General features: G+C 49.6%; 1 protein-coding gene across 2 annotated transcripts in view; it reads left to right on the plus strand.

Moving 5' to 3' along the window:
• Nucleotides 1-337: 337 nt before the first annotated feature.
• The window catches only part of NECTIN1 (nectin cell adhesion molecule 1), a 179,098-nt gene continuing 164,010 nt past the window's right edge, over nucleotides 338-15,425 (plus strand). The window contains exon 1 of one of the 2 annotated variants that reach the window (XM_026681912.2): nucleotides 338-1,590. In XM_026681912.2, the coding sequence (XP_026537697.1) occupies nucleotides 1,509-1,590 (82 nt within the window). In that variant the 5' untranslated portion in view covers nucleotides 338-1,508. The remainder of the gene's footprint in view (nucleotides 1,591-15,425) is intronic. The other variant, XM_087970162.1, reaches the window with a different exon arrangement.

Below are 15,425 nucleotides of genomic sequence, written 5' to 3' on the forward strand. Positions count from 1 at the left end.
ATTGTGGTCTTGTTGAGGGACACATCATTCCAGGAAAGAAGGACTAGAGCGTGAAAGAGGGAGGGAAGGAATGGAAAGAGAGAGAAAGAAGGAAGTTGAAAGAGAGGAAGGACAAAAGGGAAGGCAACCAGCCCGCCAGTCAATCAAGCCGGACTGCGGGGAAGGGCGCAACTCATCCAAACCCTCCCCCGCCTCCCAAATTGGGGAGCCTCGCGCGCCCCTCGCACCGCGCACGCGCCCCTCCGTCCAGGAGCGGGTTAACTCGGAAGGCCCCGCCCGGCGCCTTGACAAGCCGTGACGTCACCGCCAGGAGGGGCGGGGCGGAGGGGGCGGGGCCAGAGGTCCGAAGCTGGGACCGGGCGAGCTTCGCGCTGCTGCTGCTGCTGCTGCCGCCGCCGCCGTCGCCTCCGCTGCCGCTGGCGTTGCGCGTGCCCGACCGTGGGCTCCAGGCGCGCTCCCGCTCTCTGCTCCGCCCGGCCGAACTCGAAGCTCCGCTGCGGGAAGCGGCTGAGGTTTGCGCCGCCCGGCTGCTGCTGCTGCTCCGACCGCCGGGATTCGTCCTCCGCCCGCCCGCCAGCCCTGGATGGGGGTCTCCCTGCGCGCCCCGCCGAGGCCCGCCGAGCAGCCGCAGCGCAGCAGCGCTTAGCCGGCCGGGCTCCCCTCCCGGAGAGGGCGAAAGGGCCGGGATTGTAGCCGAGGAGGAGGAAGCCCTCCCCCGGGACTCCCGCCGCGATCCTCCCCTCCGTCTGGCTGCCCGGCGCGCATCTCTTTCCCCACCGCCCCGCGGGCGATGCTTGGGCGCCGCCAGCCGAGGTGAGACGCTTCCCAGCGCCCGGGGCTGGGCTGGGCTGAGACGGACGAAGCGATCGGTCGGAGTCAGCCGGAGCGAGGAAGCCGAGGATTCGACTAGAGGACCTCCAAGGTCCCTTCCAGCTCTTCTTCTGATTGATTGATTGATTGATTGATTGACCCTCGGATCCCTCCACCATCCACCCCCGCCGGGAGCAGCCAGAGCGAAGCCGGCCGAGGGCCGACCCCCCCAGATCCCTCCGATCTCTTCCCTGCCGGATCGGACGGAGCAGCCAGAGGATCGACCCTCTCGATCCCCCCAGATCCACCCCGCTGGGAACCAGCCAAAGCGAAGCCGGCTGAGGATCGACTTCCAGATCCATTCAGATCCCCACCCCCAGATTCCCTCGGACGGAGCAGCCAGAGGCGGGGAAGCCGAGGATCGACCCTCCAGATCCTCCCAGATCCACCCCCGCCGGGAAAAGGGTCGGGTGGGCGCTGCCCCTGCCCGAGGAGGGGGCCGTGTCTGCGGGCGAGTCCCGAGGGCTGGTCTGCTCGCCCTCCCTCCCTCCCCCTTCTGCCCCTCGGCCAAGGAGACGAAGAAGGGGAGGGGTCCCTGGCGCGGATCCCCTTGATGCCCCATCGGCGCCTCGACCCCAATTAACTTCGCCCTCCTCCCCGCCCCCCAGCCGCCTCCGACCGGGGGAAAAGAGGTTCCGATGGCCGGGCCAACGCAGCAGCTGGGCTGGCTCCGGGGCTGGTGGACTACCGGCGTGTGTTTGGCGAGCCTGGCCTTCCCAGGTAAGACACCCACCCCACCCCGCACCTTCCTCTCTTTTTATTTCTTTTTATTTCTCCCTCTGGCCGGAAGGTTTAGGGGGGAGGGGTCGCAGAAGGGGAGGGGGAGGGAGATAAATGGCAGGGGGGAGACGAGAGGGAGGGGTGTGTGTGTGGGGGGGGAGGGCATCCCTGCTGCTGTGGCTCTCCTTAAAGAGTGTCGGTTTTGGAGGGCTGGGGGCATCTGCCCAATTGGGAGGGTGGGACGAGGCTGCCCCCCCCCCACCAGGGTTCACGCTCTTCTGCCAGGGAGGGGAGGCACCCTCAGTGGGGGGGAGGAAGTGAGGGGGCTTGCTGCATCCTACGTATCGCCCCCCCGTTGAAAAGGGGGTGTCAAGAGACCGTTTTGGGGGGCTGGTGGTGGCTGAGTGGCAGCCTCTCTCATCCAGCTTGAACGATGTTTTTTTTTTTCCTTCTTCCCCCACTGGGTAGACCAGGGGGTCCCTAACCCCGAGTTGGATCCCAACTCCCTTTCTTTCCACCGCGGGCTCTTCTCCTTTCCGCCCCGGGTCGAGGGGGGCCAAGGGTGCATTTGAGACCGTTGGGGTGAGAGTGAGGGGGTCTCCGGGTAGATTTCCCTCCCTGCGCTGGATGGTGTGGAAAGGAGGAACGAATTCAGTTTTTCAGCTCTTCCTAAGCAAAACCTCCTCTCTCTGTTCCTTGGGATCATTTGGGTGGGTGGGGGAGGAGAGCACTGTTGGTGGGGGCTCCCAGGACTCCCAGGGTGCCCAGGAGGAGGGCAAGGAACCTGGCAAACCTTGGCGTTGTGTGAGCACCATTCCCAGGAAGTGGATGAGAAGTGGGCATTTGGACGGGACCGAACAGTTGTAGGAGCTGTGTGTTGGGCGCATTGGGAAGGTGCATCCATGCTGGTTGCGTAGCTCCCCCCCCCTTGATGTCCATGCTAACCTGTTGTGGAGGGGAAACTGAGGCATGGGGCAAGAGGAATTTTCTGGCACAGACTGTGCAGTCAGCAAAAACCCGTGTTTTAACATTTTAGGATTGCAAGTTGCAAGGAGCGATGCCTCTGGCAAGCTTTGGGGGTCCATGGGCAGACGCAACCATGTCAGTTTTCTCTTGACCGAAGTAGAAGGTGGCTTTTGACCTGGCCAGGTTACTTTTAGGGGTCTTTGCCTTTGTCTGGTTTTTGGGATGCCCCTATATATATATATAATGTTTTCTTAAGTTTTCGTGGGTACTTACATGTATGGTATTCAGCTTTGTTCGGGTATTTTCCCACGTTATTATAGTTGTGCTTTTAAAGTTGTAGCAACGTTTCGGCAGAATCTCATCTGCCATCATCAGGCTTCTGTATAGTCTCTCTCTCTCTCTCTATATATATATATATATATATATATATATATATATATATATTATTTTTTTAAAAACCCTGAGGCTTGGTTTGGTTTTTGGAGTGGTGTTGCTTCTGCTGTTGGTACGGCAGAGGGCAGACTAAGCCGGAGAGGCTCAGCGGATGAAGCCTTCAGAAGGCTGAGGATCAACATGGAAAGCTGGGTTGGGGGTTCAGAGTTAGAGGTGGTTGCAAACAAGAAGAGAAGAGAGAGAGAGCACCCCAAAATGGGAAGGTAGTTCTTGGTGATCTTCCCCCCTCTTTCTGTCTCTCTCTCTCTCTTCCTTTCCCTCTCTCTCTCTCCCTCCCTCCCTCTCTCCTTCCCTTCCTCCCTCTGTCTGTTTCTTTCTGTCCCCTCCCTCCATTTTTCTCTCTCTATCTCTCTGTCTCTCTCCCTCTCTCTCTCTGGGTCTATCTCCCTCCCTCTATCCTTCCCTCCCTCTCTGTCTGTCTCTTTCCCTCACTCACTCTCTCCCTCACACTCTGTCTCTTTCTATCTCTTTCTCTCTGTCTGTCTCTCCCTCTTCCTCCCTCCGTGTGTTCTCTCTCTCTCCCTCTCTCCTTCCCCCCTCCATCTCTCTTCTCTCTCCCTCCCTCCCCCCTCTGCCTCTCTCCCCCCTCTCTGTCTCTCCCTCTCTCTTCCTCCATGTCTCTCTCTCTCTCCCTCTCTCCTTCCCCCTCCATCTCTCTTTCTTTCTCTCCCTCCCTCCCCCTCTGCCTCTCTCCCTCCTCTCTCTGTCTCTCTCTCTCTCTGTCTCTCTGACCAGGAGAAGGTGGCAGGCTCAACCACAGCTCCTGCCGAAGGCACCAACGCGGGAAGCTTGGGAGCCCTCCAAAGGACTCGGTGTTGTGGTTCTCCAGGATCCCGAGTGGATCAGTCTTTCTTTGGAAGGGGGCAGATCCTCAAGATGGCTGGTTTGCAAGGCTCTGCAGCAGGGATGATGGGGGTTGACCTCCACTTTCCATCATCCTTGCCCGGCGGGTTGCTAGGTGGGGACTGAATGTCCTTAGAATCCAGTCGCCTGCAAAACAAACAAACAAACAAACAAACAAACATTGGTTTCCTGTTCTTCTTTTACTCGGTAGCTTAGCACTTATTCCGCATGGATATTTTTCTCCGTTCGGTCTTACGCAACCTTGTTTTTCCAAAGATTGTGCCTTCCGATGCAGGGAAAATGTGTTAATTTCATGTTCCCAAAGTTCTTCCCTCTCCCTCCAGCCCTTTCATTTCAGTTGCTGAGAATCTGCACAGATGATAATTAGCCTCTGGCTGACCAGTCCTTGAACCGTTCGGAATAATAAAATAAAAATAAAAATGCTGGTTTTCAATGAAAATGCCCTACAAAGGGGACCCTTGGACAGTTAGACAGGACAAAAGCTGCAAATCACAAGCCTGCAAGTTGTTTATACCTTTTATTTATTTATTTATTTTTTCAAAAAAAAAAAAAAGGCCATTTCTCCTCCTCCCATCCCGTTTGGACAACCTATACAGCTTGTCCGTCCTTGACTTATGACCGTTCCTTTTAGTGGCCGTTCAAAAGTGAACAACGGCACTGAAAAGAGAGAGAGAGAGACTTGGGACCATTTTCCTCACATGGCCGTTGAGGCATCCTGGTGGCCGCAGGGTTCAAAAATCCAGACCCTGCTTCACATTTAATGACGACTGCAGCGTCCCTGGGAGGCTCTTGTGATCCGCTTTTGCGACCCACTTCCAGTTCCGTCTTACTAACTTTGAATGGCTGCACTGATTTCGCTTACCGACAGTGTGCAAGAGAGGTGGTGAAAGGGGGAACGAAACTCCCTGGGCAGCTGTCTCGCTTAGCAGCGGGGCCTCAGTCGTTGTCATAAGTCGAGGGCTACCTGCGTTAATCCTTTTAAGTACCTGCCCCAAGGGGCTTAGAGGCTAAGTGGCTTCTAATGGCCGGGAGTCAGAAGGAGAGAAAGCCAAGGGAATGGAGTGTTTTTATGGATCAGGATTTCGGATCAAACCACGGGACATTTTCCCCTCTGCACCAAGCAGAACGTACTTTCTGTTTCCGAAGCGTTGATGTTTACAGAGTAGCAACTCCTGGCTTGAGTTTTGCAGCCTCCCCAGCTCGGAAGTAAAGATGTATATATATCCTTGCTTACAGAGCGAGTGAAATTCCCTCTTCTCGTTCCTCGATTCAGAAATGTATTTCTTAGGAAGGGCAGAGTTTGCATTGCAGACATGAGCGTGGAATTTCTTGCGCGCACGGATCCCCCCAAAATGCACGCAGAAATCCAAGGGGGCGTTCTTAGCAACTTTACTAAAAGGGCTTTTTTTTTGGCTTCAGCAGCTCCTTGCGGCTGGGAAATTCCACCCTGGTTGTCTGAACAGGGTGCCGTAATGGATGGGATGGTCTCTTGTTATGCTTGCCGGTTCTCAGAATGGGGGGATTTGGCTTCTCAGCAGGTGGAAGAAGAAGAAGGGACAAGGCTTCAGTTAAAATGCGAGGTCCTGGGTGCTCTCTGAGCTTGGGATGTTGTCTTGCAGGCGTCTCAGTACCCAACTAGGTATCACGATCAGTGCTAGGAAGGAGTGGGGTTTTGCTTACCTGAAAATGTTGGCATTCCTACATTCCCAGGTGAAACGCGAAAACAGAGTGGCACTAAACCTAGGCGAAAAATAAGAAAGCCAACAGGGAGAGATGCTGGAATAGAAACGCGGAGATCCAGATTTTGCCCCTCTTCCATCCCTCCGTCCATCTATTTATCCACCCACCCACTCACCCATCCATCATCCCTCCCCCCTCCATCCATCACCCGTCCATCCCTCCCCCTGCATCCATCCATCCATCTTTCCATCCATCAAGGAGGAAATCAATCAATGAACCAACCAACCAGCCAGGCACGAGATGTCCATGGTGTGCGGTACTCCAAATTAACATAAAATAAATCCTAATCCGGTTTAACTTGAAGAACCTGGTTCACATAACAGTTCCCACCAATTGCCCAACCCATTTTCAGAGAGACCGGTCAAACACGCTTCTCCCTGTTTTCCCCCCTCTCTTTCTCTCTCTTTCTCTCTCTCTCTCTCGCCCCCTCCTCTCCCTCCCTCCCTCCCTCTCTGTCTTTGTTTCTTCCTTTCTCCTTTTCTCCCTCCCTCCCTCTCTGTTTCTCCTTTCCTTCCTTCCCTTCTTCTCTCTCTCTATGTCTTGCCCTCCCTCCCTCACTCTCCTTCTGTCTCTTTGTTTCTCCCTCCCTCCCTCCCTCTTTCTTTCTTTCTTTCTTTCTTTCTTTCTTTCTTTCTTTCTTTCTTTCTTTCTTTCTTTCTTTCTTTCTTTCTTTCTTTCTTTTCCTTCCTTCCTTCCTTCCTTCCTTCCTTCCTTCCTTCCTTCCTTCCTTCCTTCCTTCCTTCCTTCCTTCCTTCCTTCCCTCTCTCTCTCTCTCTCTCTCTCTCTCTCTCCTCTCCCTCCCTCCCTCCCCCCTCCCTCTCCCCCTCTCCCTCTCCCCCTCTCCCTCTCCCTCTCCCTCCCTCTCTCCCGCCATCCCCTCAATGGGAAAACAGAATCTCTTTGCAGTAGATACAACAGGCCAGTTTTTTTTTTTCCAGAGTTCTGTTTTCCCTGCGTTTCCCCATGAAACGCTCATCCCTTCCATGCAGGTTGGATACCATTTTATGGCACCGTCTGCTCCTCTGGGGCGGCTGCACCCTACCCACTCCTGAGTACGGTGTTTGCTCTCCCTTAATGCACAAATAAAACAAAAGAGAGCAGGGCTATAAAAGCGAGCAGGGATCAGGATCACGCATGTGGGAGGAGGAGGAGGCTCAGCAAATTTGCCTCCAGCCACGGACCCCGGATGCCTATCCTGCATGGTACGATGTGCCACAGGGTCATTTTTCTTGTTGTCGTCGCGGGGTCTGGATGGCCTGAAATTGCAAAAGGGTCGGGAGGGGGTGTTGGGAGAAGCCCCCAGGGGATCGCAGAGCCCTGTTCTCAAATCAGGACTCTGTTTACAGGTGCAACGGAGCCCAAAAATTCATGTTGCTAAGCGAGACATTCATTCAGGGACTTTTACCCCCACCTTACGACCTGTCTTGCCACAATCCTTAAGTGGGAATCGTGGCGGTTAAGTTTAGTTAACGTGGTTTGTTAAGGGAATCCGGCTGCCCCGTGGACTTTGCTTGTCAGAAAGTCGCCAAAGGGGATCACGTGACCCCGGGACATGGCAACCGTCATAAGTGTGAGTTAAGCGTCTGAATTTTGATCATGTGATCGTCGGGATGCTATGACGATCATAAGCGTGACAAACGTTCGCGAGTCATTTTTTTTCAATGATGTTGTAACTTAGAATGGTCACTAAATGAACTGTTGTCAGTTCAGGGCGACCTGTATTTACCTATCAGGGAAATGGGCTCAGCGGAGCAAGGACAATAAAGAATCCAGCAGCAGTTTCAGGCTTTCAGGGATAGTTAAAACCTGGTATGCCTGAATCAGAATAGAATAGAATAGAATAGAAATTAGAATAGAATAGAATAGAAATTAGAATAGAATAGATATTGGAATGTAGAGTAAAGTAGAGTTGAGTAGAATAGAATAGAATAGAATAGAATAGAATAGAATAGAATAGAATAGAAATTAGAATAGAATAGATATTGGCATGTAGAGTAGCATAAAGTAGAGTTGAGTAGAGAAGAATAGAATAGAATAGAATAGAATAGAATAGAATAGAATAGAATAGAATAATAGAATAAAAATTAGAATAGAAATTAGAATAGAATAGAATAGATTAGATATTGGAATGTAGAGTAGAGTAAAGTAGAATAGAATAGAATAGAATAGATATTGGAATGTAGAGTAAAGTAGAGTAGAGTAGAGTTGAGTAGAGAAGAATAGAATAGAATAGAATAGAATAGAATAGAATATGGGAGGGGACAGAATGGGATAGGATAGGTAGAGTAGAGTAGGTAGAGTAGAGTACAGTGGAATAGGAATGGAACAGAACAGAATAGAATAGGGAATGGGAATAGAATTGAATATGGGACGGAATGGGATAGGGTAGGCTAGGGTAAGTAGAGTAGAGTAGAAATAGAATAGAAATGGGATGGAATGGAATAGAATAGAATAAGAATAGAATAGAATAGAACAGAACAGAACAGAACAGAATAGAATAGAATAGAATAGAATAGAATAGAATGAAATTAGGAAAGGATAGGATAGGATACGATGGGACCTTAGAGGTCTTCTAGTCCAGCCCCCTGCTCAAGCAGGAGACCCTATACCATTTCAGATAAATGGCTGTCCAATCTCTTCTTAAAAGCCTCCAGTAATGGAGCTCTCAAGATTTCTGCTGTTCCACTGGTTCATTGTCCTCCCTGTTAGGCAGTTTCGCCATAATTCCAGGTTGTTTCTCTCTTTGATTAATTTCCCCCCATTGTTTCTTGTCCTGCCCTCCGATGCTTTGGGGAATAATTTGACCCTCTCTTCTTCTTTGGGGCAGCCCCTCAAAATACTGGACTACTGGTATCATATCCTCCCTAGTCCTTCTTATCTCTAGACTAGCCAAACCCAAATCCGTTCTTCTTCGCTAAAGCTTGGCTTCCAAATAGGATGAACGGAGGAAAACAATGGCAGATTTGCACCCTGCAAAAACCTCCCCTCCTCCCCAGGTGTTTGCAGATACTTTGCACATTATAAGCAGTGACCCAGTGCATCTGGATGGTGCAAATCCAAGCTTCAGCCTGGCTGGTCTATTAAATAAATAATAAGTGTCACACGTTCGTAAGGGGTTTCTTTTTAAATTTTCTTCCCCCTTGGGAACTGTATCGCTGACAGGCGCAGCAACTTGATATGTAAAAGCTGACAGGGAAATAATAGATTATGTTTAGGGAAGAAATTTTTTTTTCCACACTGTTTAACTTCTTTCCCCCTCAACCCAAGCTTCATTAGCTGGATGCAGGAAATTATTCCATTCGCTCGCTTGCAGAAGTCTTCAGATCTTTCAGTGTCAGCACGAGTCATAATTACAGTAAATTTCTCAAACCTTCTCAAAGCTGCTGGCGTGGCCAGCAACCACCTGGACTACAAACGTGCATGTGTGTGTGTTAAATTTACCTGACTTGAATGCAAAGTTTTTAGAATGAAGGCAGGATCACAAAAAAAAAAATCGGATCTTGGTTCATTTGTAACCATGTTTGTCCCAAAGATGCTTTTTCAGGAAGCAACTGGACTTTCTGGTTTCCTTACTTTTGAAGACGCTTCTCATCCAAGAAGCTTCTTCAGCTCTGACAGGATGGTGGGAAATGGAAGGATTTATACTCCTTGCAGACAGCTGGTCATTTGCATCCTAGAGGGCCGTTGAGAAATGGAGAGTCGTGGAACTAAGTCAGCCCTGCCTCCAAGCGACGGGCTCTGATTTCCAGCCCAAAGATCAGTTTGGCAGGATTTTTTTGATGGGAAAAAAAATTATAGATAGATTAGATAGATAGATAGATAGATAGATAGATAGATAGATAGATAGATAGATAGATAGATGAGATACGATAGATAGATAGATAGATAGATAGATAGATCGATCTTTGGTTATTCAGGTTTTCTCCCGTGTAAAATTGGAAGTATCAGGCGACGTTTTGATGAAGTCTCATTCATCATCTTCAGGCTTGTGTCTTCGGCTTTGTGCTTCTCAGAGTAATGTGAGAAGCACAAAGCCGAAGACACAAGCCTGAAGATGATGAATGAGACTTCATCAAAACGTCGCCTAGATACTTCCAATTTTACACGGAGAAAACCCAAATAACCAAAGATGCACATACAAATACCCGGGAGAACCTCAGAAAACAAATATATATACATATACATATACATATATATACATATACATATACATGCATGCATCATACATACATATACATATACATACATATATACATACATACATACATACATACATACATATATATATATATATATATATATATATATATATATATATTTGAGCGTCCTTCAAACACTTCCTTCTCATAGTCTTCATTACTTCTCCCTTCTTCCTAGAACAAATTTTCCCAGCCCGAATTCAGGGCGAACTTCAGTGTCCAGAATTCTTAGCAACTGGCTCTCCCGGTTGTGGAATTCTGTGATTTTGGCCGCTCAACTGTTGGACGATGAAGAGGCTTAGGGTTAAGCCATATTTCTCCATCTTCCTCCTCTATAGCTGGATATTCCTTTTATGCCTCCTGCAGAGTTCTCAGCCTGGAGAACAAATCCTCCCTTGTTATGCCTTAGGAGATCTTGCCTTGGCCTAGAAGCCTTGGATAAGAACTTCATTGACCTTGTTGGAGGCAGGAAACTGAACCAAAAGGCTTTGTCCCTCCGTGCTAATCCAGGCGTTTGCTACATTATTTTATTTCGATGCAGCTTTTCATCGGCTTGGAAGATTCCTGCAGGCATCTTCTTGTCTCCAAGCTGAGTCAGAAGGTAAACCTGTCAAGCCAGCTCCAAATGACCTGATTTCCCAGGCCTCTTTTAGCCAGTGGTACCTCGCCTCCTGTCTGTCTCCCTCCTTCCCTCCCTCTTTCTTCTACCTGCGGTGATTAACCGAGCCTGTGTAATGAGATAGATAGCAACCGGTGGGGTGTGGTGATAGAAAGGAGAGATAAACCAGGAGAAGTGGTGGTGGTGGAGACCAGCAGGCAACAGGCATTGGCTGAGCTTTGCTGGAAGAGCTGTAGCCTGGCGGGGAAGAAGAGGCTTGAAAGATGCTGCCTCATCAGGATATTCTGCCAAAGGAAACCTTGCTGAGAGTCAGAGGCGGTAATGGAGTGGGGGCAAGTGGATAAGAGAAGACCTTGGAAAGGATAGAAAGAAGGAGGGAGGGAGGGAGGAGGAAGGGAAGGAGGAAGGCAGGGAGGGAGGGGAAGGAAGGAAAAAAGGGAAGGAAGAAGGTAGTAAGGGAAGGAAGGCAGGAAATAGTAAGGGGAGGAAGACGGCAGTAAAGGAAGGAGGGAAGGAAGGAAGGAGGGGTAAGGGAAGGAAAGGGGAGGAAAGAAAGGCAGGCAGGAAAGAAACAGTAAGGGAAGGAAGAAGGCAGTAAAGGAAGGAAGGCAGGGAGGGAGGGGAAGAAAGGAAAAAGGAAGGAAGAAGGCAGTAAGGGGAGGAAGAAGGCAGTACAGAGGAAGGAAGGAAGGAAGGAAGGAAACGGGAGGAAGAAGACAGTAAAGGAAGGAAGGAGGCAGTAAGGGAAGGAAAGAAACGCAGGCAGGAAGGAAACAGTAAGGGAAGGAAGGCAGGGAGGGAGGAGAAGAAAGGAAAAAAGGAAGAAGGAAGGAAGGGAAGGGAGGAAGGAAACAGGGGAGGAAGAAGACAGTAAAGGAAGGAAAGAAAGGCAGGAAGGCAGGAAGGAAGGCAGGCAGGAAGGAAGGAAGGAAGGAAGGAAGGAAGGAAGGAAAGAAGGAAGGAAGACAATTCAAACTTGGAAAGAGAATATCCATAAACACTCTTGATCCATTTTTGTCCCATCTCGCCATCCAAGAGGTCTCCTTTCTCTAGCAACCAAAAAGTTAAGAGGGACATTCAAGGGAGCCTGGTTTTGTTCCAAGGTGCCTTGCAGAATTTCTCCAGGAGGTTGGAGACCCATCCCTACAAACCCTTCTCTGTACCTCCTAATTTTAAGGCGTCTAGGATGTTTTCGGTCTTGCATCAAATGCTTTAATTCTTCCCAAACTGGGCACATTCAAGAATTGGACCGCAACTGGGAGAACATCTGATGGAGAGAATAGCCCAGCACATCTGGAAGGGGACAGGCTGGTCTCTACTTCCTGGTAGAGATTTTTTTTTCAGAGCTGGAGGAAAGGATGCCAAACCCCATCTTCCCTTCCTCCTTCCAATTATGGTTGCTCAAAAATTAGGGAATTTTGGTCCCCCTAGTTCATGGGTCTGCGACCTTAAAGACTCTAAGAACCATTTGGACCTGTTTCCCACAGAAAAGAAAACACCGCGAGCCTCAACACCTGGGTGGGCATGGCCAACTCAATGTCATTCCCACCCAGTCACATGATCCCCCCGCCACGCCTACCCAGGTTTTGTGGCTCCCGGTGTTTTCTGTGGGAAATGGCTCTCCCTCCCTCCCTCTCATTTCTGTTTTTTTTGAGTTTTACCTTCTCAGGCCAGGCGAGGAGTGACTGGGAGGGGAGGGTGATGGGCAGGGCCAGCCAGTGGTGGGATCACCCAACAGAGGGAGCCACAGCAGAGGACCCAAAGAGCCGCATGAGGCTCTAGAGCCGCCGGTTGCTGACACCTGCCCTAGTTTGATGATGATCTGGTTGAGATTCCTGCTCAAGTCATGAAGTGGAATCTGCCCCCAAGAATGAAGGGGGCTGAGGGGTCCAGACCCACCAAACGGGGCCTATTTCTCGAGAGCAGGATCCTGTCTTCATTTGCATTTCAATTTACGCATGGCTCTTCCGCCTTGACGGACCTCAAAGCAGCCTGTGATTGAGAACCAGTCGGCTACAGCGCTGGGTATCTTATTTTTTTCGGTAGGAGAAGTCTACGGTTAATCAATAACAATGTAATATGGTTTGAACTGATCTAATTTAAAAGCGGGGTGGCTGCAACCGCAGGTACTCGGAGGCATTGCATGGAGAAAAGAAATTTTCCATCTCCCGTCCGCGGAGCTGGTCACCAACCCTTGTTATAATCACGCGGCTTCCGTTGAAGTTATCCGCTTCTCTACGTGGTGGATTTTTGCAGGAAAAAAAAAATATCAGCCTCTTGGCTACCTTTTTGTTTGATGATTTTTGTTTTGTACTTGCCTTGTTGGGAATCTTGCCTGCAGAACAAAGCTTACCCAGGAATGGAGAAGGTGAATTTTCAGCAGGGCGAGAAAAGACAGGAAGCAGCAGTGAAAGACTCGGCTCAATTATATTTGGGGTCCTTCCTTGGTGCGCTCTGAGCTTGCTCGTTTTCTTGCAGATGTTTTGTGACCCAAACTAGGGTAACAGCATCAATAACTAATGATGTTACCTAGTTGGGGTGATGAAACATCTGCAAGAGCACCAAGGATCCCTCTTGTCAACCCTGAGCTACAAATATTCTCCTTTATTAGTATCAGTTCTATGGTCCCAGAACTTGCTTTGGACTTTAAGAAAGACCTTGGCGTAGCCATCAGATCCCCATCAAAAGAGGTGGCTCTTCCACCCTCTTTTAATGACCCCATAATCCATGGCAGGGTGGAGTCTGGGAAACTGAATGCAGCTGTGTATTTTCATGGCCGGTTGCCCTTTCTGTAGCCAGTCTGGAGTTTTGTTCAGCAGATATATTCTCAATGTACCCAGAGAGAGAAATATCTGCCTCTACCTAGGATTGAACTTACAGCCTCCTGATTGTGAGGCGAGAGCTCCACCGCTAAGCCACCGTACCACCCAAAAGAGATGGCTCTCCGCCAGCAGAATAAACCTTAATTTCTCTGGAGTAGACTTTCCATTTGAACATCAAAGGTTTGGGGTTTGGTTCCTTTTGGGGTCCAGCATCTCCTGTCTCCTCTTTGCCGGGTCAGCATCCAGCGTTGTTGCTTTGGTGTCTGTGCGCATACGTAGATTTGCTTACCTCTGTTTGCCATTCTGCACAGAGGAAAACAAGGCCCATTAAGAGTGGAGGGGAAACAGAGGAAGGCTCAGCAAGAGAGGTGCTACTTGCTAATTAAATAACAAGGGAGGGAAAACGGTTCACTTACACGGCCGCATTAGCTGAGATTTGCAGAGCTTGGAAATTGCTCTGTTCGGTGTTGCCATCCAAGCAATGTTGCCAGTTTAGGATTTGCATTTGAGGGTCTCCATCCCCTTGATTTGAATCAGTTGCTAAGTCCACAACCAGTTGTCAAACGTCCTGTGTACAAGTTGTGCTTGTTTTCCCCCCCCCCCCCCGGCCAGGTGGAATTATGCATGCCTAAAATATGGAAATAGGTCAGAGAAGTGCTGAAAAGCATCACAATTGTGTGTGTGTGTGTCAAACGGTTTGAGACTGGCCAGGCCTTCCTGCTCCATCTGCATTCAATGTTGGCTATGCAATGCCTTCTACTGGGCTTTAGCAAGGATCGAACCGGGGAGGAGGCACATGATGTCCTCTAGATCAGGAGTCTCCAACCTTGGCCATTTTAAGACTTGTGGACTTCCTGATTGTTGGCTGAGCTAATGGAGATGTGGCCTCAAGGATGGAGAAACTCAGATTTGGAAAACTCCCCTGCAACTTCTGTTGACTAGCTACAAGCGTCCCTGAACCTTCTTCTCCAGCAGGGTTGTCATCTTTCTGCAATCCCCATGAAGATGTAGGTAAAGAGCACACAGAGCTGGTGGAGGAGTCAAGTGAGTCATTAGCTTAGAATCCTTACATTCCCACAAACGGTCCAGATCCAATCCCTCCCAAATTCCCATTGATCCTTATCTGGTGCCAGTTTAGTGCTGGACTAGAATCTCATCTATAGGCTTGAATAAATCTTTGATACTGCAACGTAACGGACGGTCCTGATCTTTTGTGCTTGACGAAAGAGCTTTCAAAGGGTCAGCGAGGGGCAGATGCTCTTTGGAACAGAGTGTTCTGGAGAATACTTTGGCTGGCCAAAATGGCAGGGAAAATTCAGTGTTCAGGATGGCCTTCAGTTTGTGCGTGTGGAGAAATAGTGACAAGCATTGCCAAAGAAAGCTCCAGCCGTTGTTGCAAACAGACAGAGAGACGGGGAGAAAAGAGCCTGCGAGGATCTTGCAGAGATGCTCCATTTTAGAACATTCTCTTCTTGAAATTAATTTTTAAAACATTGTATTGGAGGAGTGGAGTGGCGCTTCGGGCTGAAGCAGATGAAATCAGCTCTCAGTGGGAAGAACCTGTCTAGGTCTTCCACTTTTTCCAGCAGTCAGAAGGAGATATTGTAAACAGATACAGACAGAACTTCCTTCTTTTCCCACCCCACCCCATCCTTCCTTGCCTCTTCAACTTTCCCCTAGTCTTGAGTTCGTAGCAATATAATCTCAGCCCTGAACCAAAGCAAGCAGAAGGAGTGTTCCTGAGGCTGCCCTCCCCTCCTCCTCCTCCTCCTCCTCCTCCTCCTCCTCCTCCTCCTCCTCCTCCTCCTCCTCCTCCTCCTCCTCCTCTCCTCCTCCTCTTCTTCTTCTTCTTCTTCCTTTTCTTCTTCCTTCCTCCTCCCCTCCTCCTCCTCCTCCTTCTTCCATATCTGTCATCAGACGTTGGTGATCATGTTGGCGATCCTATTTTGATCATCAGCTGGCCTCTCAATATTCCTCTCTCAATATTTTGATGACAAAGTTCCTGGCCATCCCCCATAGCCATAGTTAGAGTCTGTGGCACTTGTGGTCTAAACATCTGGAGGGCAACCAGATGAAAACCAGACGAAAAAGGGCTGCTGAGTTTTGTCCAAACCAGTACCTTAGATTTTGAAGCCACGATGTTCTTCTTCTGCCTGGACCTCGTTTGCCTTT

Source organism: Notechis scutatus, chromosome 7, assembly GCF_049901735.1.
Source record: "Notechis scutatus isolate UNSWTSFEM ecotype Mainland chromosome 7, rNotScu1.2, whole genome shotgun sequence".
Taxonomy (NCBI): domain Eukaryota; kingdom Metazoa; phylum Chordata; class Lepidosauria; order Squamata; family Elapidae; genus Notechis; species Notechis scutatus.